Source organism: Amblyomma maculatum, chromosome 1 (genome assembly GCF_055883805.1).
Source record: "Amblyomma maculatum isolate TAMU_Amacu chromosome 1, ASM5588380v1, whole genome shotgun sequence".
Lineage (NCBI taxonomy): Eukaryota > Metazoa > Arthropoda > Arachnida > Ixodida > Ixodidae > Amblyomma > Amblyomma maculatum.
Genome location: NC_139344.1, coordinates 79,096,594 through 79,122,147, shown reverse-complemented (window position 1 = coordinate 79,122,147; position 25,554 = coordinate 79,096,594). Strand labels below are relative to the sequence as shown.

General features: G+C 45.3%; 1 protein-coding gene across 2 annotated transcripts in view; it reads left to right on the top strand.

Moving 5' to 3' along the window:
• LOC146202869 (ribosome biogenesis protein BMS1 homolog) overlaps window positions 1-25,554 on the top strand; it is a 97,937-nt gene that overhangs the window by 53,002 nt on the left and 19,381 nt on the right. For both annotated transcript variants that reach the window (XM_084588405.1, XM_084588406.1), the window contains exons 16-21: window positions 703-891; window positions 1,991-2,171; window positions 10,081-10,139; window positions 11,735-11,857; window positions 17,433-17,528; window positions 21,186-21,237. In XM_084588405.1, coding sequence (XP_084444531.1) covers window positions 703-891; window positions 1,991-2,171; window positions 10,081-10,139; window positions 11,735-11,857; window positions 17,433-17,528; window positions 21,186-21,237 — 700 coding nt within the window. The remainder of the gene's footprint in view (window positions 1-702; window positions 892-1,990; window positions 2,172-10,080; window positions 10,140-11,734; window positions 11,858-17,432; window positions 17,529-21,185; window positions 21,238-25,554) is intronic.

Sequence of the window (25,554 nt, the reverse complement as noted above, 5' to 3'; positions counted from 1 at the left end):
TATATATATCAAGACATCAAAGTTTAGCCCGCCCACAGTAATGACCCCCCACCACCTATCTTATTGATGCAGTTTCTTGCAGAAAAGTGGGTTTATTATGCAAGTAAGTGTAGCCACTGCTGCCATTGTATGGCTATGTGTGAATTTAGCAAGCCAGCTTGTCAATTGGGGTTCACTTGGAATGTGTAGCAGTGTTGCATGTTGAGCACACTGGGAGGTAGTGTTTGCTGAAATCCCCGGTACATTTTAAATGTGTTGTTGTGGAGGTCTGGGCCCGGTCTTAGGTTTGACTACTGCATGCAGGGCTCTCTAGTACTGCTTATAAAGACTATTGGACAACTTATGCTTGTCCAGCATTTTTGCATGCATCTGGCAACTGGCTGGGTGACGTCTATTTTAAGCACGGCCAGTTAGCATAGAAAATTTGTGCTCTGAGTGACGCCCTCTTCTTTTACTTCATGAATGTTAACATGGCTTGTACGCCTGTTGGAAGTCTGTTAATTTTTACTGAAAACACCTTTCTTGGGTGGTAGTTGAGATAAACCACAATGAAATTAAAACTGCAGATAGAATTAGTGCTACTAGCATTTATTATCATTGAGTTATTTTATGAGGCAGTATTTTATTGCCTAAATTGAGGTGTCTCTTGAAAATATTGTGCTTGACAGTTTGATATTTTTCTTTTGTTGGCATCCACTACAGCTGAACCAAAAGGAATTTGAGGACCTCGAGGATGAACGGCGGGTTCAGTTTGAGGGCTACCGTCCAGGTCTATACCTGCGCGTAGAGCTGTTGCGGATGCCATGTGAGCTTGTGGAAAACTTCAACCCCTCGTATCCCATGATTCTTGGAGGGCTGCTGGCTGGAGAAGGTCGAATGGGCTACTGCCAGGCATGTCATTTTCAGAACAGCTTTCTGTATCCTCCTTCCTTGCTTCATTGCCTTCTCTTCTGGCCAGCTTGCTTCCTAGTTTTTCAACTATTTTAGTAATTTTTTTGTTTGCTTTTGTCTGCCAACTTTGGTGGTGCAGTTCCAAGACAGGACAACCTCCTCTGCTGTAGTGCTGTTTAATGAGCTGCACTATGTAGTTGCTGGCCGAGTTTTCGGACTTGGGGCCTGAGAATGGTCCACATATTCGAACAGTCTAAAAAAATACGGGAACTCGAAAAACAGGCGAAAAAAATTCCTGAGAACAACCAGCTTGAAAAATAGTGAATTTCATTCCTTGCCATAGTCTCCTTGTAATATATATTTCTACCATATATCTGTGAGCCAAACACGAGGGCTAGCTCTGTAAGGAGCTAAAGCGCAATACCATTTCATTAAGGTTAAGGTTTGATTGGTTTTTGCAACACTTGTGACAGAATAGGTGAGCAAAGTTAGCCTGATGAGAGCTACCAAGCCTTCAGTCAGCTAGTTCAGCTTCACCATATGGCAAGTATTTTACCAAATGCTGGCTTCTGCGCAAGACAGCAGTGGCACATGGAAAGTGGCACTGCCAGACCAAGTGTTACAGTCATCCTCGTTCAGTGTATCGTGCAATTTTAATTTGTTTTCATGTGGCTAGCTTGACAGTAGCAGTCCAAGGCCACACCTGACACTTCTCTCTGTCCTAAAGGTGATCGTGCGAGTGACATTGGAAAAGCGCCACTAGCAAGAGTGCAGTGTGAGGCTATATCAATTGTTGAATTTACGAGAGCTCGATAAACATTTTCAATAGTACTTCACTTTTTGCATGATATTTTCAGGGGGATTTTTTTGCCAGTCCCACGTAAGCAGTAACTTGATATATCCAGGATTGACTACATATGATTTGGAATGTGCATTTTATAGCAGACAGAGCCACATTGTGTACAGATCGGACTGATTGTGAGCTGCATACATTGCAAGCACTTCAAATCTGCTTTGGAGCAGTTTTTGTCTCTCTAGCCTTGTCGAATATTTGCCTAGATCTGGGAGCACCTCTGAATTGTTCTGATGAAATTTTCAGGTCCGCATGAAGAAGCATCGTTGGTACCAGCGAATTCTCAAGAGCAGTGACCCACTTATTTTGTCGCTTGGGTGGCGGCGTTTCCAGACCATGCCAGTGTTCTCTACACAGGATCACAATGGTCGCAACCGCTTCCTCAAGTACACACCAAAGCACCTTCACTGCCATGCATCATTTTGGGGTGAGTGTCATTTGGTATTCAGCTGCTCTCCTCACTTGCTCCTGTACGTTTTAATACACTTGGAATTTGTTTGTGTTTGTTCTGCTCATTGCATGATATGCTCAGCATGATGCAAACGGTTGAGTTTTAAGGTAAAGGAAAAGAGGGGGGGGGATCCTGGTTGTTAACTTGAATAGCAGTATTGAATTTTGCTATTGGGGAGCTGGGGGCACACAGTTAATAAAGGTAGCAAGACTTGGATTTTATCACAGGTGCCTCCAGCTACTCATCTTACAGCAGCGCGAAACACGAGATGAAAAGGAGCAGAGGAGGACATGAGCTGAAGCGCTCGTATAGTCCCCTGTTCCTTTTCTTCTTGTGTTTCGCGCTGCTGTAAGATGAGTCCAATCAAACTCTCCCAGTTTTCTATACTTGTGGCCTCCAGCTAGGTGCATTCTACGTTCTTGTGTGCTATTATTACAGAGCACGCGTGAGGGAAGGCTGCTCAAATAAAGTGGCCAATTGAATTGCCAGTCGAATTGATGGGTGTGTGATGCCATAGACTTACATGGGTGTCTTATCGTTTCTTTTTTTTTTCTCACTGTATCTCATAGTGTGTGCTGTATTTTATTTTTGTTTTCCATCTTGTTTCAAGCACTTTGAAGGCTCTCAGGTGTGTACAGTAGAGTCCACTTATAACAATATTCAAGTGCCACAAAATTTCCATTGTTATAACCGATAATTGTTATAAACGGTTTGCACGAAAAAAAAGCATAACTGCAGAGAGAGGTCACGGACGGCAAGTGACATGTGAGCTCTGCCGAAACATCGTTTTGATGGCCCCGAAAGGGGTCTTGTAAAAAATACGAGAAGGTTGCCGCGGCTGCCCCTCAGCTTGAGAAATCCCGAAGTAACGCTGCGGTGAAGAGAGAGAGAGAAAAACGAAACTTTTATTTAAAAGCAGAGGAGATTGGAGCACGCAGGCCCTGGGGTGAAATCGCCGCAAGCATCTCGCCACGTACATCTCACTGGCTTGCACGAGAAAACCCCATGTCCGTTAACATTGCTTGCCTCACGCGAAGCGTGTCATCCTTCTCCATGGCATCTAGGTACACCACGTAGTGCAGCGGAAGGTCCCTCACGAAAAGAAAACCCCAGAGGGACTGAATCAACTGCGGGGCCTCTTGCGAGAACAACATTGAGGCAGCCTGCTGTACCGCGTCATCGTCGGTCGTCGTCAGGTGCCTTGTCGAACACGTTTGCGCCCACTGTCAAGCGAGGACTTTTCTTTGTCGAACTTCTGAGGAGCAGATGATCGTCGACACCGTCGGTTGCGATAGTGCGTACTCCTTCGCGATACTGCACTTGTCGTCTCCAAATCGATAGCTGTGCGCTTTCTTTTCACCGGCAACATTGTTCGATAATCAGCGTATGGATCAGCCATCTTATGTTTCGGCGGCGATTCAAACAAGACGAAACCGCGTGGCCAGGAACGTCTTCGACGCAATCAACTTGCACAAACAACCACATCCGTTTGCAGAACTGCGCAAAATGAGGGGCGAGCGGGTGAGTGAGCAGATCAGCGGATCAGTGCTGTCGGCGCGTTGGCGAAGTCCATTTGTGTTTCGGGAGGTGGCGCAGCGCAGAGCTATGGGCGCAGTCCATTTGTATTCCAAGGGGTGGAAGGGCAGCCGGAGAAATGTGCGCGCACTTACAATGCGGAGAAGGCCAGAAAACAGGTTCTATTGTATGAGCGCGCGGCGGGGGCGAGACTTCATTGTTATAACCGATAATGTGGCAAGGGGGCATTGTAGTAAGCCGGTTATTTTACCATAGAAAACATACAAAAGTGGACGGTACAGCAGATTTTTATTGTTGTAACCGATATATTGTTAAAACCAAGTGGACTCGACTGTATGTGTGTGTCTCTCATATCTGAAGCCTTTTGATGCATGGAGTACTGACGCACAAGCAGGTACACACTGCAGTTTTTTGTACACTGCAGACAATACGCACGGTGCTGATATCTGGCCATCTCCACCTGGAAAAAGCATGTTGCAACACCGCATCTACTGAAAAAGTGGCACCTGATGCTTAAAGCCCCAAGCCAGCAAGCGCGTGCACTTCGCATATACTATGCACTTTATTACAATGTAAGCTCTACTACTTGAGGTGTGCAACTTTGGATTTTACCTCAGTTTGTTGCAGGGACTTGAGCTTTGACCTCAAATCGTTCTCCCTTCCCTGATGAAGTAGGTCAATTGTGCACTGTGAACTGTGCCAGATGCAGTGTCTTTACTTTCCTATAAACCAGTCTAAAAATGTTTGTGTCCGCCGAAAAATTAGGCAGATGTTGCGCGCCCTCCTTTCCCAAAAACCCAACTTAAGCAAAAATATATCTTTAAAATCGTGAAATGTAAAGGCAATGTTAAGGGTACAATAGTGTCTACTCTTAAGGCAAAGCTTGAGTTTCCCCCGTCAAACCATGTACAGTCAACGACCGATTTTTCGGACCCTCTAGGGAACGCAAAAACGTCCGAAAATTCAGGCAGTCCAAAAAAAATGAATGCATGAAAAACACGTACCATTTTACAAATATTTCTTGGATCAAAACAGTCAAGGACGAGGTATTAGGCTTCCGAAACAGCAAAGCATGAAAAAGAGCCGTTCAAAAACTCTATGCAGCTGACAGCCTGTTTATTATGCATGTGTCGTCACGGCAGCCGGCGTTATAGGCTTCCAAAGCACCGTCGAGCGGCGCTGCTGCTCCTGACAGGGAGTGCCATCTCTGACAGAAAAATAGAAACTGGGGATACACGCGGCGGCGGCACCTAGGCATCCCGTGCAATTTTCCTCCTTTCGCTCGCTCGCTTCCGCGCACGTGCAGACACTAGACGCCACCGGCTCAGCTCGCTGCCTTAAAGGGCAACTCCGGAGGTTTTTTGACGTTCGAATATTCTAGTAAACATTTTTACCCTAGATTCTCCTCTTCGTCCTGACGCATTTGACAAAATTTGGGCGCCGTATGATAATCCGTTCGCGCGCAACACGGCTTTAAAATATGCCGTTTTCATGGCTTAAGTTGAGAGTATTTCTGCGGAAAAAACTGAGTTTCTGACATCACAAGCAGTATACCGGCGTTACTGCCCACTTCCCGCGTGATTATGAAACTGTGAGGTTTATATTGAACTACCTCAGACATTTAATGCAGTGTGTCATGATTTCCATACTTTATTTTCATCATCCAGCGCACGTACGAGGGTTTTTCTAATACTGAGTGTGACGTCACCAGTTCGTCAACTGGGACGTCATTTCTGGCCGTGAAAGCAGTTTCGGTTTCGATTCGCTGTTTTTCTTTTTTATAGATACTTCTGATTTTAATCTCGGAAAACGGTTTTTTGTGTTGGAGTCAGGATGTGCCGAGGAATGTAATTCAACCAAAAACACAAAATGATGAAAAAAACCACCGGAGTTGCCCTTTAACGGCGTGCGCCATGCGCTTTCTCTCGCACGAGCACGTGCCTTGACGCGCCCCCGCAGGCGCACCGCGACATGCCACCTGCATTTTGTCTTGATTGGGCAACCTGACGCGTATTTTCACAAAGGATATTTAATTATAGGCAGGAATCTTTTCATTCACGTCTATACTGTAGAGCAGACAACAGACGGGGATGAGTAAATATTAATTATGAATGCGTCCCACGTACGTTAGCAAAAACGTAGGAAGTGCATCTCGAGGTAAGTTCGCTATGTAATTATATTTTCATATATAATATGTTAAAAAACTGCTAAAGTATATCAGTATAAAAACAAATTCTTAGGTAGATCGCATGCTACAGGCCAAAACGATGGTCAACGAGCGGGCCACTTTATTTCACAGCATGCTACAGGCCAAAATGATGGTCAGCGAGCGGGCCACTTTATTTCACAGTATACTGTGAAATAAAGTGGCCCGCTCGTTGACCATCGTTTTGGCCTGTAGCATGCGATCTATATATGAATTTGTTTTTTTATTATTACGGCGTTACCAAAGGAAATCTTGCAGTAGAAGAATAAGTATATAGTCCGAAGGAGGTGTTTTCTCAAAGACAAGAACGCTAGCAATCTCATAAGCACATGCGTGCTCTGTGCGCTGCACGGGACATAACCGGCTCGCTGGCTCGGAAGGCAGGTGAAATCCAAGCTTGTACTTCATAGTGTTTTTTTTTTTTTTTTGGTTCTTATTAAATAGTTGTGCTTCATTTATGATAATATTTAGTTTGCACTCACGAACCCTGTGATGCAAATGGGGTGCTCCGTGCGAGTAGTGTCAGTCGAGCCATAGCTAGGATCACGCTAGGATCACTTTTGTACTGCACTTCCGATATATCTTTGTTATTGATAATAATAATAATAACAATTAGTTCACTTATTGGCCAATCTGCGAAAATCTGTAAAAGCGTCTCAGCAAGGCATGTTTTCCAACGCTGCCCCCACCCCCGAAAAAAAAAAGGCCTCGTTCCTAGATATTTTCTTGGTCAATCTAAAATTGAAAAGGCAGCTATGGACACTTGGGGCACATTCACACATCAGTCTCGATCGCGGACGTCGCAGATGTTGATTTGGTTACTTTCAGAGCACTCACAAAGCAGGGCGAGAGCACAGAAAATCTGCAAAACTAGACACGCGGGGAGCGAAGAGCAGGATAATCTTCCATCCTCTTCACTTTTTATGCATGGTGTTAAACCACTGTACTTTTTTGATGCCTCTTCAAGCCGTCTTTGTCAACTGTCAACATTTCTGAGTTTACAAAAAAAAGGGGAAATTGGCTATTTCGTTTCCACAAAGAACGCGAGACTTCTCAGAACGCTGTCATGCGGTTGAAAAACAAGTCTTGCGGACACGCTTCCAAAGGAATCTGCAAAGTTTCACACGTGAGCCTCGTCTTTTGGTGCTTCGCCTACTATTATGGCTTCCCATGACACAATGCTACTTAGTACATCCGTTTCGCATCAGCGGAAGCGTTTTTGTATCGCCAAATAACAGGCAGGCTCAACGCGATCACCGCGCGTGCACAGGAAGCTAGCGGAGCGTCTGCTCCGGCGAAGCCCCATCGTTTCACATTTCGTCACCACGACAGAAATGCGGCGCTGCTGTCGCGCTGCGAAACGTGAGCTTGGGTTCCCTATTGCTGCAGTGTCTTAAAAAACTTGTCGATCCTTGTTTGGACAGCGGTCCGCTTGCATGCGATCATATCCGCCTCGATCTGAGCAAGTCATGTCAGCGCTGTATACCGATGAAAGCGTGAGCAATGCTCGCGTCAACCCGGTGCTCTCAGGCGGCGCAGACGTTGGCTCCTCATTCTCAACATCGGAGTCCTCCAAATCTTCCACAACCTGACGGACTAGCTCCTCATCGGTCAGTTCAGCACAGAAGTCGAGCTCGTTGTCAGCGTCAACAAACTGTTCAAAAGTTATTTCCATCGTTATGGAAGTTCCAGCACAGCGGAGGTTGTTGATCGCGTCGTCCATGGGCGGGCACATGTCAATCACGTCACATTCAAGCAAGTCTGCTGCCTCTGTGGTGAGTGCGAAGCCTGTGTGGCGAAACCCACGTCAGCCTGCGATCGTCCGCTCATTACTTGTTTAATAATGGCGGCTTCTCCATCGTTAATAGACAGTACTGTTTTCCGTGCTTCGATGCCATCGACGAAGACTGAGTGGGGGCCATCGTGGGCAAGCAAAATCCTCTTGTTGCGAAGTGTCGAAGCACCTAGGCCTAGTGTCGCAGAGCACACTCGACACAATATGCAGCACGTAGCAAAACCATGCACCAGCTTAGCGAAACACCATGTGGTCTGCGATGAGTCTGCACAACGAAAAGGCGAAACAGTCGCGCCGTTGGCGACGCTTCCGGAAGAGGCGCTGGTGAACATAGCCAGAGTGGCCACACCAAATCGGCGTGTGACTGCTAGGTGCGGCTAATTGTTCAAAAGCTGTGACATGGTACACAGACTGGGAGATATCCAAAATGGTTGCTTTGTATGACGCAGTTGTGGTTTCAGACCTTTCGTCACGTCAAAAAGTCCGAAAAATTGGATGGCGGGGGGTTCGAGCGTCCGAAATTTCAGATGCCCTTATACATTGATTCTATGGGGCTCGTGGCAGTGCCGCGAAGACGTCCGGAATATCGGGCATGTCTGAAAATTTGGGTGTCCGAAAATTCGGTCGTTGACTGTAGTACAATCTTGCTAAACCATGCAAAACCATGCTTTTGCTCATATAACTAGGTTCAAGCGATGTTTAAACATCCACCATTCTTTTCTTTTTTCTGTTTCCTGGGTGGTCAGACTTTTCACTAATCTTATGCTCAAGCAAACACAATATAAATCATATTACCAGAACCTGGGTGGTTGATAGAGTGTACAGTCGGCTGTGGGATCATGTCCATTCTTGCAGCTGATTTGTGACTGCATTCCAGCCGTGCTTAACACTTTCCTGTCCGCGCCTAATCTCATCAATAGCCTGCTAACAATGATTTCATGATTTGAATTTTCCCACTTTCAAAGTGCTCCTTGACAAGTGGCATCATTCAATTGGAAATAGAGAAACCCTTCATTTAGTTTTGCTTTTGGTTTAATTTTTCCACTGTGCTGCACCCGTCCAGATGGTCACCGAAGTCAGATGATCGACGCTCCTTGTTTACATCATGGCGTCGACGTCGCGTGCTCCCGCTACGTGGAAACAGGCGTTTTCGCAGAAGTTGACGCATCTGAAAGCTCGTTTTTGGAAGCGAACAGCAGCTGCGATGACTCGGAAGACGTATTCAGCTCTTCAGTCTTTAGCACTGACGGCGAAATTACATCAAACTGACCTGGAACGTCGAAAGCCATGCCCCGATAATTGTCATCCGCTACCGATGGTCGAATTTTCCCGCTTTCGAAGTGCTTCTTGATAAGTGGCGTCATTCAGTGGGAAATAGAACCCTTCTTTCAGTTTTGCTTTTGATTTTATTTTGTGCGCCATGCCGCGTCCGTCCAGATGGTCTCTGGAGTCGGGTCATCGGCGCTCCTTGTTTACATCATGGTGTCGACATCGCGCGCTCCTGCTTTCGCGCAGTTCCGCGGAAGTTGACACATTGGAGAGCTCGTTTCTGAATGCAAACAGCAGCAGTGATGACTCGGAAGACGAATTCAGCTCTTCAGACTTTACACTGACAGCTAAACTATGTCAAACCAACCCGGAACGTGGACAGCCTTGCCTTGATAAGTTTCGTGTTCGCTCCCCTGCGCGCTGATCGGAAGATATCACTGTTCTGAAGGTCACAACTGTTATCTGCAGGGTGACAACATCTTTCGGGTAGTACTACGTGCCGCTGGCAGCGCAGGGAGTCATGTTTTCCTCTGGAGGACGGCCAGGGGTCAACCTTAACGTAGTCGACCTCGACTACTGTTTTCTTTCCTAACTCAGCAAATACTGTACACAGAAAGCTAGAATTCGCTGCAATGTTGCATTGGTCCCTGTTGTAAAAAACGTTAATTTTGAAAAAATTTTGTTGTATTTGTGTCAAGAAACTTTGATACCTTGGTGTGTTTTTTTAACCACAATTTTTTGCTGATAGTTCTTTTTTTCATCACTTATAAAATAAACATATGGATTGTCACTAATGTCATTGGGAAAAGGAATTCCTCCTCTACAATTTTATACTAGACACTCCTGTACGAAGCAAGTTTTGTTAAAGAGAAGAAAAAATATATTAATGACACCACCTAAAAACTACCGCTTTTCCCGCGGACAGAAAAGTGTTAAGCTGTGTAATGACGGCATGTAAGGTTGCAGGGTACCAGGGCTCATTTCACTTTTGGAATTTGGGATTTATGCTCTGAATATGTGATTCAGAGTTGTCTTTTGTAAGAAAAAAAATAAAAACAAATTGTGGGCTTGCTTTTCAGGCCCTATCACGCCTCAGGGGGCAGGATTTGTGGCAGTACAGCAGGTCCATGAACAGACTGTAAGTTCTTGTTCTTGCTCTTTCTTAACACTTTGCACCTTCTTGTGTGCTGTGTGGGTATCCTACCTTACCAATTCTATAGCTAACATGTTGATACAGGGTGTCTAGCAACCGCGAATTGTCAGGGAAATCTTCAAACATTTCGCCAAGTCAGGGAAAATTGCACGATATAGTATTCTGTAGTGCATTTTCATTTTAAGTTGGCGCACGAAAGTATGTTATTCATGAAGAGTTTTTTGCTGTTTCGCCAGCGCGCATGGCAAGGTGAGGCGTGATCACCAGCATATGACTGAGCATGACAACAGAAGCAATACACATGCATCTTGGGTGCTCAATAAATAATGTGGAAACGCTGCATGAGAACAGTACGCCACAAAAAGCAGGACTAACAGCGCCTGCAGCGGCCAGCGCGAAAGTGATCGGCCAAGCGCGCGCGCGCCTCGGTATTGGATTAGATTCACTCTGCTGTTTGTGGGGTGGGCAGCTCGCGTGCTCTGAGGCTGCCATCAGTGCACATTTAATTTTCAGTTAACTTTTGACGTTCTTAACGGCCATCAACAGTAATTGATAGCCTTATTACTATTGTAAATTGCAGAAAATGAAATAATAAATAGCTTTTTGTTGTGGATTTTTCATCTATGCTCATTATCATCAGCAGCTACATTTTCGAGCCTCTTCCCTCATCAGGGAATTTGAACTGAAATAATCAGGGAAAACCTGGAAAAGTCAGGGATTTTGAAAATAGTTTTTTGCTAGACACCCTGAGAGAGCCTGTGCAACCTCTTGATCTTGGAAAATTAATAAAAATGTGAACAAGTGATCAAAGCACCTAATGCATGTTACAGTAAAGCCTCGTTAATAAGGGAGTGCAAAAGGATCCGATTTATCTGAATGTCGAATTATCGGATGGCATCCCCAGCACCACCACACACGCAGGCATGCTCACACACACAGCCAGTTAACCGGTTAGAGGGGAAAAAGTTTTAGCTCATTTAGTACCACAAACTTGATGTATCTGACCTCAGCCGCAGCTCAACTCCAGGTGCATTGGAACAAAGTGAAAAGGTTTGAATTAACCAAAACTTCTGTAAGAAGTAAGCGCCTTTAAAATGCGTTAAAGTTAGGGCATGTGATATTCAATATTTCTAATATGTATCATATATTATTGTTCCTCAATTCGTATTCGAAAAACATGTGAAATTTCAGAATCGATGTATCATCAGGATTCTGCTGCATATCTAGTTTTGTTTCTAAGAGCACAAAATATTTTTCTGCTCCAGGATATCAAATTTGACTTCGTCACACAAACTTAATTATGCTCACGTTGACTTATTGCTACCATTTTATCATGTGTTAGTACTTAGTATGTAAGGGCTAACATAATTTCAGACCACTAAAATGTTATTTAAGGGGCTTCTTAAATCGGTATTTGCGCCTAATATTAAAGCATTCAGAAATATTTACTCAAGTGCTTCAACTGAGCGGTATGCGGTATATTCAGCGGTATGATACTTAATATGCAAATATTATAAATGGAAGAGCTACAGTGTACTCTATTTTGATTCTGGATTTTTTATTGGTTTTATATTTTGCAGGCAAACTTCAGGATTGCCGCAACAGGGGTTGTCCTTGACCTGGATCGTTCCACGCAGATAGTGAAGAAACTTAAATTGACTGGCAATCCTTTCAAGATCTACAAGAAAACTGCATTTATCAAGGTTTTCTTCTTTTTTTTATCACTGTATAAATATAGCTCAGCTGCTGAGGTATTTAAACTGTAAGCATACGGAACACTCAATGCCAAACGACGGCAGTGCTTCAGCAATGACATAAGGAACATGTCTCTGCTCAGTGGGAGCAATAATACCCTGCTACAAAGTAGAATTTGTTCGGCATCATGTCAGTGTGGGCTCCAAGCAACAGTTCTGGTAGATGAGATGCCGGTGCATCACTGGGCAAGTACTTGTTAGGGTTTCAGCAGCTGCTCCCACAATGCTACCTCTTTAGTGGCTGCTACATGAGAAATTCTGCCCACTTTTGGACTGCCCTCCTCCTTCACTTGCATCCTTGCCTGTCCTCACCACACCCTCCTCATGCTTCCATTGTACCGTTACCATTCATCTTCTTCCTTGAACAGTCCTTGCTGTCACTGTACTTTCATCCTTTGTAATGCTCTATGCTCACTTTCTTTCATCCTCCTCTGCACTCCTCATTCACTCTGCTGGTTATGTGGCCAATGCTTAAGTGGGGAGGCTACCTTTGAATACCAACTTTTTTGTTTCTTGAGATAATTGAATGAAATTGTCAGGGTAGACTCATGGCACAGCCATTTGAATAACTGCAAAGCTTTATGGAGCTGCGCACATTGGTACTCAAGTTACAGAAGTGTATCAGAATAGTTCACATGGGTTCCTTGTACCATGCCTGGAGAACTTGCAAAATGTGCTGGCACTATGAAATTCATTATGAAGGTTCCTGAATAGGTACCACAGGGCAAGACAGAGCCCTTTTTTTTTTTTTTTTTTTCCTGCTGAAAAATGTTAGCACTGCATTGAGGTTAGTGCCACTAATTGGACTTGCATTATCCTAATTTTGATTGTTTATTCTAAATTCCAGACTCAATATTTTGAGAAAACAAGCTTGTCTTGCCCTCATAAATTTATTCAGACACACAATAAAAAAAAAGAAGGTGGGAATCTGATTAGTGGTTCCAGAGATACTGCGGGAATAAGCAACCATACCATGAAAAAAATTATTCTGAAAAACTGGCCCTTGAAGGTTAAAACAACATTTTCAAGTCTAAAGTTTGTTTTTCACAGCAGCATGTTGTGCCTCCACCTACTCGATTCTCTCGGAAAGTGCATTTTCATAAAGACAGTGACTACGCGTTATCTCTTACAATGACAGACGCGATACAGGAGACTCAGATCGCCGAGTTTGATATGGTTGGTCCAGCAGGCACGCTTCAAACGTCGTCTCCTTACGTTGACGCGAAAGATACATAGTTGGAAGCAGCAGCGCAGTCGGTCTAGTAGTGGTGTAGCAGAGGCAGCAGCACTGCTAGAAGCGTCTCTGCGACCGTTGGCAACGCGCTTCGCTAACTTCGCGATTCGGACGGCATTCACAGAACGACGACGTATGCAGTGTTTTGAGCATCGTGGCCGACCGTGCGACGATTTGCAAGGTGCACAATACCGTTCAGAACACGCCACCAGAATCCGTAACGAGCGATAATGACGGTGATCTCAAAAATGGTGAAACGTGAAGCGATTCAGCGAGCGCACAAAGAACTCCAGCTCAGTAGGCAGCCGGAGCAAACGAAGCGCCGAGGAGGGGCCACCGCGTCAGCACGCGCAGCAGCCAATAGCAGTCGTGCGATCCCCCGCGTTCTCACAAAGTGCGCGCTTTGTCCAATCACAGCCCGAATTCGAGACGCGGGAAGCTCAACAATCCCTGCGAGGCCTCCAATCACTAGCGAGCCAAGCTTCTGCTATGCCGTGGACGCCGCCGGCGAAGGCAACATGCAAAAGGACAAGCATTCACAAACAAAACAAGACAAAGATGGTGGCGCTCGGTTCAGCAACAGAGAAATGGCACGCGTGCGAAGTTTGGGCACTTTTGTCGTTCGCTCGTCACTCTGGGGCTGCCGCGCCCAGTTGTATATTTAATTTAAAGCAGTTCCATGATGAATTAGGCGTTTATAATTATAGAAAAGGTAGTTTATAACATATACAGCAGAGATACATACTTCATGAAAAGCCGACTTTTTTGCAATTTTTCGACTTTCAAAGCCCACGTCCCCCCTTAATGCAGGAATAGGCATTTAAGAGCAGCACTCTTATATGTAAAATTCAAAGGTCTGATTAATGAATGGCCCTTGAGGAACTGCCGGAAACTATTCATGTTATAGTAAATTTATTATATAAAAGTTGTGTGGCAACAGCAATTTTTAGCAGTCAAGTGGGGTACTTCACTGTCTAAAAACTGTTGGGAATATCAATTCAGCCATTCTCCAAAATGTTAAAGGCTACCATGGCCTCTTATACGGTGCAACACAGGAAGAATTGAAAAATCGTGAGAACAGAAAAATTTCTCATGCAGAAACAGTGAAATGTTTGCCAGAAAGGGAACGACCAGTGACAGGCATCAAGGTCAGAGCAGCAGAACCAAAACTATGTAACTGGACAGTTTGCAGTGTCTGTTGGTGGGCAGTCATCACCTTTACTGCGCTTGCACCCCTGACTGAGGTGTGTGGGTATGACTGTTTTGTTTTATATAGTGGTTTAAATGAATAGTGCCTCAATGCAGGTGCTGACAGTGTTTCACATTGCTTTTTACATCTCTGCTACTGCCTCACCGCGATGGTACAGTGGTTAGGGCACTAGACTACTGTGCCCAAGGAAGCGGGATCTAATCCTGGGGCCGAATTACGGGACTCGCTCTAATGTTTTAGAGCGTGACGTCAAAATGGTGACACCATGATGCCTCGGCGAGATGTCAACGCGTGACGAGAATCGGAATCAACCAATGATCGCCAGGGTGCCACTGCGGGCCGCTTATTTTCACGGCAAGAGGTTTATTCGCACGTCAAGGAGCCATTTGTTAAATTATTTTACGTATAGCATGTGAATAAATTAATTAAAGCTTTATTTTTTCAAGAAGCCGCATTTCAAGTTCAACATCATCAGAAAAATCAGGAAGCAACTACAGTTTTGCAATTAAACGCTCTCGTGGGTAACTTCTGTTGCCGTGAGGGCACGCTGGCAGAGGTAAACAAACCGTACAAATGGCGCCCTTCAGTAAAACAGCTAATTCCATGGCTAGTGCCGGCTTTTGCGCATCGTCTGAAGTCAAGGTACCGTATGATGGTCCTAAATGCACGGAGAAATCATACCGAAGGCAGTGTAATTGAGGCTTTGTTTATTTTTCTTTAAGAAACAGAAACAAAAGAAAGACCGACCATGGAGCACGCTCTGTTGGGCAAAATAAACTTTTATATCCGCACGAAAGTCTCACACACAAATGCTTAAGTTATAACGAGCACAGGAAAAAGCAGCGCGATTTAGCGTACACTACCAACCTCACTCGCTTTCATTCGTTTTGTACTGTATGTCGCCTCCGCCTTTTACTTTGGGTGCACTGCGGATCCCAACCACCCCTCAGCGCACCACCCCTCAGCGCCAACTTAGCAGCAGTTGAGTTCAGCCATTTGACGCACGGACTTGCTCACCGTCGGTTATGAGAGGCCGACTACCTGCAGAGACTTGAAATCCTCCGGAGGCAAAAAAAAAAAAGATCGGAGCACGCATGACGCAGCCGCACTGACAGAGCGGTCGAATGTGAGCTTCATCACAGTTCATCAGCGCATTCGTCGCACCACTATTCCGCTTTCGCATTTTCAAGTCAAAATAGGCGTCGTAACAACTCGCCGAACAAGTAGACCGCATTCTCACATACAGTACAACCTCGTTAATTCGAAGTCATCGGGACCGCGAGAAATCTTCGAATTAAGCGGGTTTTCGAATTAACCGAACACACCAAGAAATAAGACTTAGGCAAAAAAATTCGTTGCAGGAACGTGTTACCTTTATTCGGCATATTTTGAATTACTACTGAAAGTAATCAGAGATGCTGGTTTGCCGCGTCCGGTAGTTTGCGGCTGCTAAGGTCATGCTCTCGAGTTGGTCAAATAGACGAAACATCTCTGAACTTCCACCGCGGCACTCAACAAAACTGCGGATAACGTTCAGCGATCCGATAACTTCACCAAGAGCAGGTGCTCGGGGAGGCTTGTCGGTGTCGTCGTCGCTATCGTCGCTGTCATCGCGCATGTTCGTACCAGCAGTGATCTCACTCTCCAAGTCAGAGTAGCCAGTCTGCTCTTCGCTCTCAATGTTGATATACTCGGCGAAGCCGACTGCGTTGGACTCATCCTCGGTCTTCGAACAAGCGCTCTTGCCTGCTTCCTGGATCAAGCAGAACTTCTGCTGCAGCGTTAAAGTCTTGTACTTTGGCATTTCTGCACTGCTACGGTCACAAAGCTAGCACTTCTGCACAGTCCCGCCCAAAAAAACTGCACAGTAGCCGACCCCTAACCACAGCGCACAACACAAAGAAATGGCGCAGGCGAGACTGGCGCGGCGGTGGTGGTGGCGTACTTGCAGCGTCGGAGGCACGGGGGAAGAGTGGGCGAAGCACACCAAGGGATGGAGTGGGGGCGAGGTCACGTGATAAAAACCGGTATGCCCGCCGTGTTGCAGTGAAGCACGTCTTCTCCTCTGCAGGCGCGTGTTTCGGCGGTGCGCGAGGCGCACTGTGGACCGATTTTTGTGCAGAGAGTGCTCCGGCTGGGGCGCTTCGCCTATAAATCATCACCATTACTATGTGGCTTTGCCTCGCGGCTCCGTAGGGCCGTCGTTTCGCCGGGTTTGCGGCGAAACATGGATCAGGCATTGCCACATAGCAGACCAAATTTTCGAATTAACCGGGCTGGCGCAGGCCGCCTGTTCGAATTATCCGGCCAAATTTACATTGGAAAATACGGGACCGCAGAAAACCTTCGAATTATCCGGGATTTCGAATTAACCGAGTTCAAATTATCGAGGTTTTACTGTACTGCCCTTCTTCATTGCTCGAGCCGGCTTTGCTGCTTCAAGCACCGCAGCCACCACTCTATCATGGACGCCGCCGCCATTTTCGCTGTAAAATGTTTTAGATCGCCTCATCGCACTCTACAAAAATGGCCTAAAACTACAGGCGTAATTAGGTGAGCGACGTTATCTGTTTTTTCGCCTCCATGACGCAATCACAGCATCTCGTGGCGAAACTTTTCAAGATGGCGACGGTAACCAATAGGAGCGGGCGTTTTAGAGCACTCAATTTAGAGCAGCCCGTAATTCGGCCCCTGGCCTCGGCGGCCACTTTTTGGTGGAGGCGAAAAGCATCTCTGCTACTGCCTCACCGCGATGGTGCAGTGGTTAGGGCGCTAGACTACTGTGCCCAAAAAAGTGGGATTGAATCCTGGCCTCAGCAGCCGCTTTTTGGTAGAGGTGAAAAGCAAGGCGCTCGTGTGCTGTGCAATGCCTGTGCACGCTAAAGAACCCCAGGCGGTCGAAATTTTCCTAGTCCTCCGCTATGGCGTCTCTCATAGCCTGAGTCGTTTTGAGATGTTAAACCCCACAAACGAAACCAAACATCTTTGCTACTTTGCAGGGCTTGACAACTCCAAGAGTATTCATTTATTTATAATCTGGCTTCAAAATGATTTGCCTCTGCTTGTATTTATGCTTCCAGGACATGTTTACTTCTGCATTGGAAGTAACCAAGTTTGAGGGTGCAGCACTGCGCACAGTCAGTGGAATTCGAGGCCAGCTTAAGAAAGCAGTCCGGGTGAGTGTTTCCATTATTGCTGCACTTGGGTGGTTTTGCTTTTATCTGATAGCTTAAGAGTCGTATTGTGTTGGAAAGCTGGCAGTGGTGTCATACACTTACCACATGTCACTTGCAAAGATTGGTGCATGGAAGAATCAGCTGTGACCTGCCATGGTTGGCAGGTGGCAAAGTAAAGAAAAGGAAATCTCCCTCTTTTCTAAGGGAGGAGAGGTAGAGACAGGCCATGGGAAGGTGAAAGGTTTCGACCAACTTTGAAAGGTTTGGGGGGGTGGTGCACGGTATCTGTGTTAGATGGGCAAGCAGATAAGCATATCGGGACAGGCACCATATGCATATCTGGAAAGCAGCTGCTGCACTGTAGGATTACACTGTGATGTAGCTTCGTCAGCTTGAGTGGTCTCCACTTTTGCGCACGACTGTACATATTAGTGCCAAAGCACTCATACGCTCACTACCACTGACCAATAATCTTGCCCAATCTTTCATGTGCCATCTTTCTGATTGGATAAGCTGTAAAAAAATGTATGAATTAACCAAAAAGCTCCAAGTATCAGAGGCCTGAAAAAACTGCCAAAAATCGTTTTCATCACTGTAACTTTATCTGATGACCACCTGTACGATAATTGTCTACATTTGAGATTCAACCCACCGGCGAATATTTTTAACACAGTAGCGTTAAGGACCCCGTGTGGCAGAAAAGGCAGTGTCGGCGTTGTGTTTGTAGTGAGAAAAGGAAGAAAGTAAAGAAACAATAAAAGTTTTGCGGAAACCCACGGAGTCTAACACAGTTCCTTTGCAGTGCGATGCGAGCACGCAACCACTCTGCCGCAGAACCGCATTGCTTCTCTCCAAATAAAGGTGGTCCTAATGTATGCATTCCCTTATGACTGTCGGCCAGTGTTTATGTGCATCATTAGAAAGAAACTTATTACAGAAGTAATAGTTAGACCAGTAGCAAAGAACATTTCCACTTTGCCTACCTGCAATGTGGCGCTCCCTGTAAAATTCCTTCGATCGTACAGCGCTGCCGCAACAGATTTTGCGAGCTGGCGCCCGAATCAAAGCCTTATGCATCCATCCACCTTCTTCAAAACATTGGGGTTTAAACGCTATTCATGTTTAACTCTAAACGGTAAAGTTAAAGCGCCCTCCTTTTTTTTTTTTTTTTTTTTTTTTACCCAGTTTCGTCAAGTGCTTCATTTTGCGCGCACTGGCGGGAGGAGCACCTTCACATAAAAGGCCCCATTGTGTTTTGAAGATGCTTCACTGCACAGCCCACTCGGCCAAGCATTGCCGTGAAGCACATAGTGTGGTAAAACTGTGGTGAATTTGACAATCTGTTGCTAAAGTTCCACTCACCTTATTTTCGAAAAAGAAAAAAAGTTTAAATTACATGCGTGTTACAATCAGACTCAAAACTGAAAACCTAAAAAACTACTAAAATGTCAAAACCCGAAGCGAAGCAGCTGAATAAACAGTGGCCAGTCACATCGCCGTGGGTATCATCAGAAGCTGTCCATCGCGAATATGGACTTGTGGGCTGATGGCGGAGGCACGCTGTGGTGCTCTATGGACGTGAATGTGGCGAGCACACTTCACGGCGAACCTACCCACGGACTGCTTTATTTGTTGTGCTGAAGAAACACTGCAACATGGGGTGATAAGCTGCAAAGCTATTCGAGCTCAGGCCAGTACGGATTCACTGTCGGCTGCGCTTGGCTTTGAACAGTACCGAGACGGACGTACAATGCTTGAAGCTACAAAGCGCTGTCTTGAACATTGGTGGAGTGGGGCCTCAGTGTGGAGGTCTGCTCCCATTCGACCTCAAGGCCCATGTGAAGATGTGAGGAGCTGAATTTGGTGGACAACATTTACAGTCGCCAATTCATGTACTTGAAAAAAGAAAGAAAAAAAGAATCACTTTTTTGCTAAAAATCAACTTCGCCGCTCCACATGTTTTGGTTATATGCCATTAACAGGGAGTTATAGCATTACGCAATCCGTTACTGTTATCGGCTTCTGTGCGACCACCAGTGCGCGCACTAGCTGGTGCAGACATGGTAGGTGTGCGCGCTGCCAGGAAGCATGCAAATCCCTCAAGGCAGTCACCACGTGCGCAGTGATTCCCTGCAGAAGTGGATCATGCCAAGCTGTAACATACTGAGACGCAGTCGATTGTGCCGCGAGCAAAGCAATAACAATCAGTTTTAATGGTTAAGGATGGTAGTGAAGACCACGAGAGAAAACTCAAGGGAAAGATGCGAGCAGAACGAGAGCCCCCATGGATCATGAAATGCCGGACCCGTCCCCACCACGGAGGGCAGTGGCAGAGCGAGCTGCGGCGAACGATGCTCGCGTTTCATTTTCAGTCCGATTGTGCGCTCTTTGTAGGCTTGCGCGATGAAAAGGTCGAGCATTCGCTTATTGGCACTGCGTCAAATGGCGACGAACATCCGAATGACTGCTTCGCCTAGCTTTCATGGCTGCGCAAAACCGGTTGTTTGTGAGAACGACACCCACTTGCGTCTAAGTGATGCCGAAAAAAACAAGCCTTCGGCCAAAAATCGATCTTCACTGTACTGCTGGTTCCAAATTTGGTTCAAAATATAGGTTGTAAAAATGTACACACTCCTATGGACCACGTGACGGTTCCTGAATAAAGTCCGAAATATTGCACAAGTCCTAATTATTGGAGTTCGAAAAATTAGTCGGCTTCTGTATTTCAGCCCATTAAAACGGGTGCAGCCAGTATCGCCATCAAAGCCGGTGAGCTTCCGTTGAGGCGCCTCTGTTTTTTAGTTGTATGTTTTTCCAGCTACCTTCTTGATGTGTGATTCAATCATGGCATCATGGCTTAAATAAGCCCGTAAAGGATTGTGTGCGTGCAGCGTACAGCGACTGGCTCTGTAAGCAGGCCCTCACGTGGTCTCGAGAGGGCAACGCTCGGGTACATTGCAAGATGGATTCACGGCGCGTGGAAGGCCCTCCCGCTAGCAGTGGTTGCATTTAAAAAATATGCAATTTCCAACTCCTTAGCTTGTGCTAGAGATGACCTTTTGTGGTCGGCGGACAGCTAGAAAGAGCAGTCTTCAGACTCTGACGGCGAGTAACCTATGACTCTCACATCTTGTGGTTGTATTTGTGTGTGTGCCAATTTTTTTCCATTAAATGTTTTACGCAATTTTCAGACATTTGATCACTGAATTATTTCTTGTACACGGTAGGCCACGAAAATACTGCCCATTACAATTGGGGGAGCGTTAGAATTGTGCAAATGCGGCAATTTTCAGTATTGATTTTGCTTGTGGTTGCCGTATTTCTGTATCTGTTCAACTGTTTACTTATAATTAGGAGTTGGAATTCTCAGCGTTTATTTTTGAAAATTTAGCAAAACTTTCTGTGAGATACCTGGCACCGCCGTGGATTCAAAGGTGTGTGTTGCTAATGTTCCCTTGTTCATTAACGAAACCATTTTATCTACGAATACAGACATTAATGTATAATATAGTGGCTGCAATATGAAATATCCCATCCCTTACTTTTAACTTGAAAGCAGTTTTAAAGTTTTAACTGCTCATTTGTACTCATGATGGCAAAGAACAGATCTTGTATGATTTTATCTAACTTGGGTTGTTTGCCATGTCCTTTCACCAGGCTCCACCAGGTGCTTTTCGGGCAACCTTTGAAGACAAAATTCTACTCAGTGGTAAGACCAAAAATTCTAAACCCTTACCTGTGCAGCAGTAATATGTGGTTGATTGTCGATTTAGCATAATTTATGCTGGTGAGTTGGGGTATGTGTTGAGGTGTTTCTGATAATACTTGAACATTTATCCTGGGTACACTCCACAATCACCTTATAGCAGCAGTGTTTCTCAGTTGTATTTACCGATTCCGGTGCAGTGCACGCTGTGGGGGTTACCAGAAGTTTGCACTATTTAGTGTATTTAGTGCTGTTTCATGAGATAGCTGGGTAAATGGTGAACTATTCAAATTTTTGTCAGCAGAGCTGATTTGCCTAAAATTGGCTTTTTATTTATTTATTTTTTTTTTTATTTTTATGTGGAGTTTTATGCACATCAAGGTATGATTTTTTTTTTTTTTTTTCAGGTGATCACTAGTGAGCTGTCGCCACATAGTTTTGTTTTCTGATCTTAGCTATATCAGCAATCAGCAGCTTATTGGCAAAACAAGCCAGGCTTGCACCCTCTTGTTCTTCTGTGTGTTTTTGTGCTTGTTCTTTTGTTCTTTGTTCAGTCGGGCATCATAGCTTGCTCCCGTCACTTCTGTCTTGGTAATTCTTCCCATGTGCCAAAAATATGTGCTCATCATGAGCTGCTTATGGTTTGAGGGAGAGACAGGGCTCCTGAGGGGCCAAAGATTGCGAAAAAAAAAAAAAAATAGACTTCCTGAAAATGACATTTTGAGAATCTGCAACCCATTTCTTACATACCTACAACTTTATTCACTTCCTGGATTATATATTCCACTCTATAAGGTTCAAATGAGTTGAATAAATTCCATTTCTTTGTTTATTTTGTTTTGTTGTTGTTAAAAGAAAATATACTTGACAGTTTGCTAGTTTACAAGACGGGGGTCTTCGCATCAAGAGCAGATACAGGAATGATTTCTATTCCAGCATGCTTCTACGTGTATAAATGATACAATGTTGGGAATTATTCTCTCATTTAATGCTTTAAATTGTTTTGTGTGTGTGTGTATGTGTGTCAATTTAAATGGCTCGTCAACCACTTTTCTGTACACCAAACTTCAAGTTCTATAACCATGAATATTGCCTTGATCAAAAAAGTAGTTCCTGCATTGTATTCTTTATACTGCATGCTCTCTAGCCGCAAGTTAATAATAGCTTTCAGGTTATTGGTTTTTTTTTTTTTCTCTATTGTTTCTAAAATGAAGTGAAATTGTCAGTTATCTTGTAAATTTATTGCCATGTCAGTTAAGTGATTACATATTTCAAGTTAACACAAAAAGCTGTTTGAAACTGCATTCTCATTGCAGTTAACCTAAAAATAGACAAAAAAATAGCCTTGCAATTTTAGGTAGCGCGCGTGCGGCGATGTCATTTTGTGGAAACCCGTCGCCGCGGTCGGACGCACTTTACTTTTACCGATTTTTATCAAATACAGTCGAACCCGGATATATCGAACTCGAAGGGGATCGCGGAATAGTTCGATATATCGATAATTCGATATACAGAAATCGGCTTGTGACGGCACTCACGATGCGAAAAAACGATACCGTATTTGTCGCGCGATCAACCCACTTCCATAATGAACCCACCCTCCACTTTTGCACCCGAGAATTTGAAAAAAAAAAAGAAAGCGTAAGGCCAGCTCGCTCACTTGCAAGCGATTGAGCGATCTCAGCGACGAGCGGCAGCGACAGAGGGAAAAATTTCCAACTTGTTGGAACTGCCTCCCTCTCACCGCTCGAGCCACCGCGGCAGCTCAAAACACGGTTTTCTGTGTCGCCGGCAGAAATCACGAGCGTTTTCGCTTGCATGTCGTTTCAGTAGTCTCATCCACAGCTCATTTCTTGGCAGCGTGCCAAGATGCTGCGCAGGGAGAACATCGCGGCCGCGGCGTGTTTATCTTTTTATAGCTCCTGCGCGGGGGGGGGGGACTTAGAGTGCCCATGATGGCTTGATTGCACAAGCCTCTGGTTCGCACTTGGGGTGGGCGTAGTCCTCTGCCACAAAATCATTGGAAAGCGTGATAGCTAAATGCTGTTTGAAGAGAAAAACTCTAAAAGCCAGTGTCATGATCGCAGCTCACCGCGTGCTTTCGTTGATTTATACATGCAAGGATAAACGACTCCCGCAAAAATAAAAAAAAACTGCCGCTTCTTAACTCTTTCGCTACCGCGGAAAAATGGCCGATTTTGGGTGTCTGGAAACAAAAATTATTTCTTCAAGAAACGCCCAATGGATTGCGCATCGCAATGTACCAAATTGTAGCTTATTATTTACACTTTCGAATAAAACAATTTCCAGAGTTGCGTGTCCAATAGATTTTGAAAGTTTATTTTCTATATATGATGAGAACACAAAGAAAGAAGACAAGCAAAACACAAATAAGCAGCGACACTGAGCCCAAACTTGATTAGAAAAAAAACTGAAATATACAAACTGCTGCACATGTTCGTAGCTGTCATTCCTGCAAGTCTCAGCTTTGTGAAAAAATCACTACACTTTTCATGGCCTTTCAAGTCAAGGGTCATGAGAGCTGTGCCACTCTGAGAAGCAGTCACGTGAGGAAGTGAAGCAGAGGTATATCTGGCATGTGCTGCACATAACATTTGTTCTGAGTTCTGCTTTTGTTTTCTGATAGCAGAGCTTGCAGTTCCTCCTTTTCTCCTTTTTTTTTCGGTTGGTGGCGAATGGGCTCTATGGGTGGAATGGGGGCGTGGCCTCTGAGACGAAGTGTCGCTGTCCGAGCTGAAATCTGACGTTTGTACGTCATTCTCAGACTCATCACTGCTGCTCTCATCGCAAAAAGCGGCATCAGAAGCAGCAGACGTGCTCGGTTTTGGCTTCTGCTTTTGGCGAGCGCGGAGCGAAACGGACGCCATGGTCGCGGACCGACGCTCCTATGCCCTGTCAAAGTTTCAGCTTTCGCGGCGCCCCGTCACGTTAGAAATGCAGAAAACAAAACTGAAAACGAGTTAGTTGCAGAAAAACAAACTAGATGGCGCAGCTTGTCCGTGAAAACTGGCTTCAATTTTTGTTTGGCGGCATTTTCAAATCGTCGGACATATATGTCTGATGGCCTATGGCGCGGTAGCGAAAGAGTTAACGTCCGCAGCCGCCATATCTTACGCTACGCCACGCGTACAGCACAACGATAAAAATGAATGACTCGCAAAAAGAAAAAAAAAAAGAAAAGAGGGTGAGAGAGAGAGAGAGAGATTTGCCGCTTCTTAACATCCGCAGGCGCCATAGCCAACGTCAGCCGCCGCGAGGGTTCGCAACACACGCTGGATAAACCGTCCGATATTCTGTCTGAAAACTGGCTGAGCTGGCTTGGCGCATGCGTAGCGCGTGCTAGTGCGAACGAAGGCCGGGAGAAAGGAAGGAGAGAAATAGCTCTGCAAAAGAATGGGCACACCCTTGCGCTTCGCTATATCGTGTTTTTCCCTTCTCGTTTCCACCGGTTCTCTCCGGTTCATTCACGCACATGGCTTGCAAGCGTCACGTGCTGGCGCGCGGGAAACGTTAACCGCAGATGCGCGCGCCTTTGCGGAATGGGCACGGCGTTGCCCTAGACCAGCCGTCGCCAAACTATCCTCTCTCATTCCTTCCGCGCGTGGCATGAAAACGTTTTCGGCGAACGGCCGAGGGTGATGCGATTGGCTTTGGGGAAAGCACACTTTCCAGTGTGTGGTGCCGAGTTCGATATATCGAATGACCGGTGAAATTGAGTTCGATATATGACGCGGCTTTCCTATACTTTTACATGGGATTTTCAAGGGGATATTCCGTGAGTTTGATATATCCAAAATTTGATATATCCGGGTTCGATATAACCGGGTTAGACTGTATGTCATTACTATATAGGGGTGAAAATATACAGTCGCCTATGGAAGGTGAACTGGGACTTCAGGCTCACTTTACTATATCCGAGTTTACTATAGCGAGGTTATCTGATAAAACAAACTAAAATTAAAATTTGGTTGGTCTATGGTTTATTTCTACGGGAGTTCTTTCTGTATAACGAAACAAAAATTTCAAAATTTGTTGCTACATCGGGTTTAACAAAGCAGTTCTCTTGCATTAAAACAGCAAAAAGATGCTTAAAGGAGCCAGAAAAAACGTCAAGATACTCAATTTTTCACTCAATCGAATCGCCCGCAGCAGAAGTGTGTTTGAATCGCTCGCGCGTTCGCATGCCGTGTCATTTAGCGGCGGCAGAAAAAACTACCACCACCGGCTTATTGCCTCTGAGATCACATCCCCGCGCGCGGTGATCTTGGAGGTCATGAACGGCCATGGCCAGACTCAAGC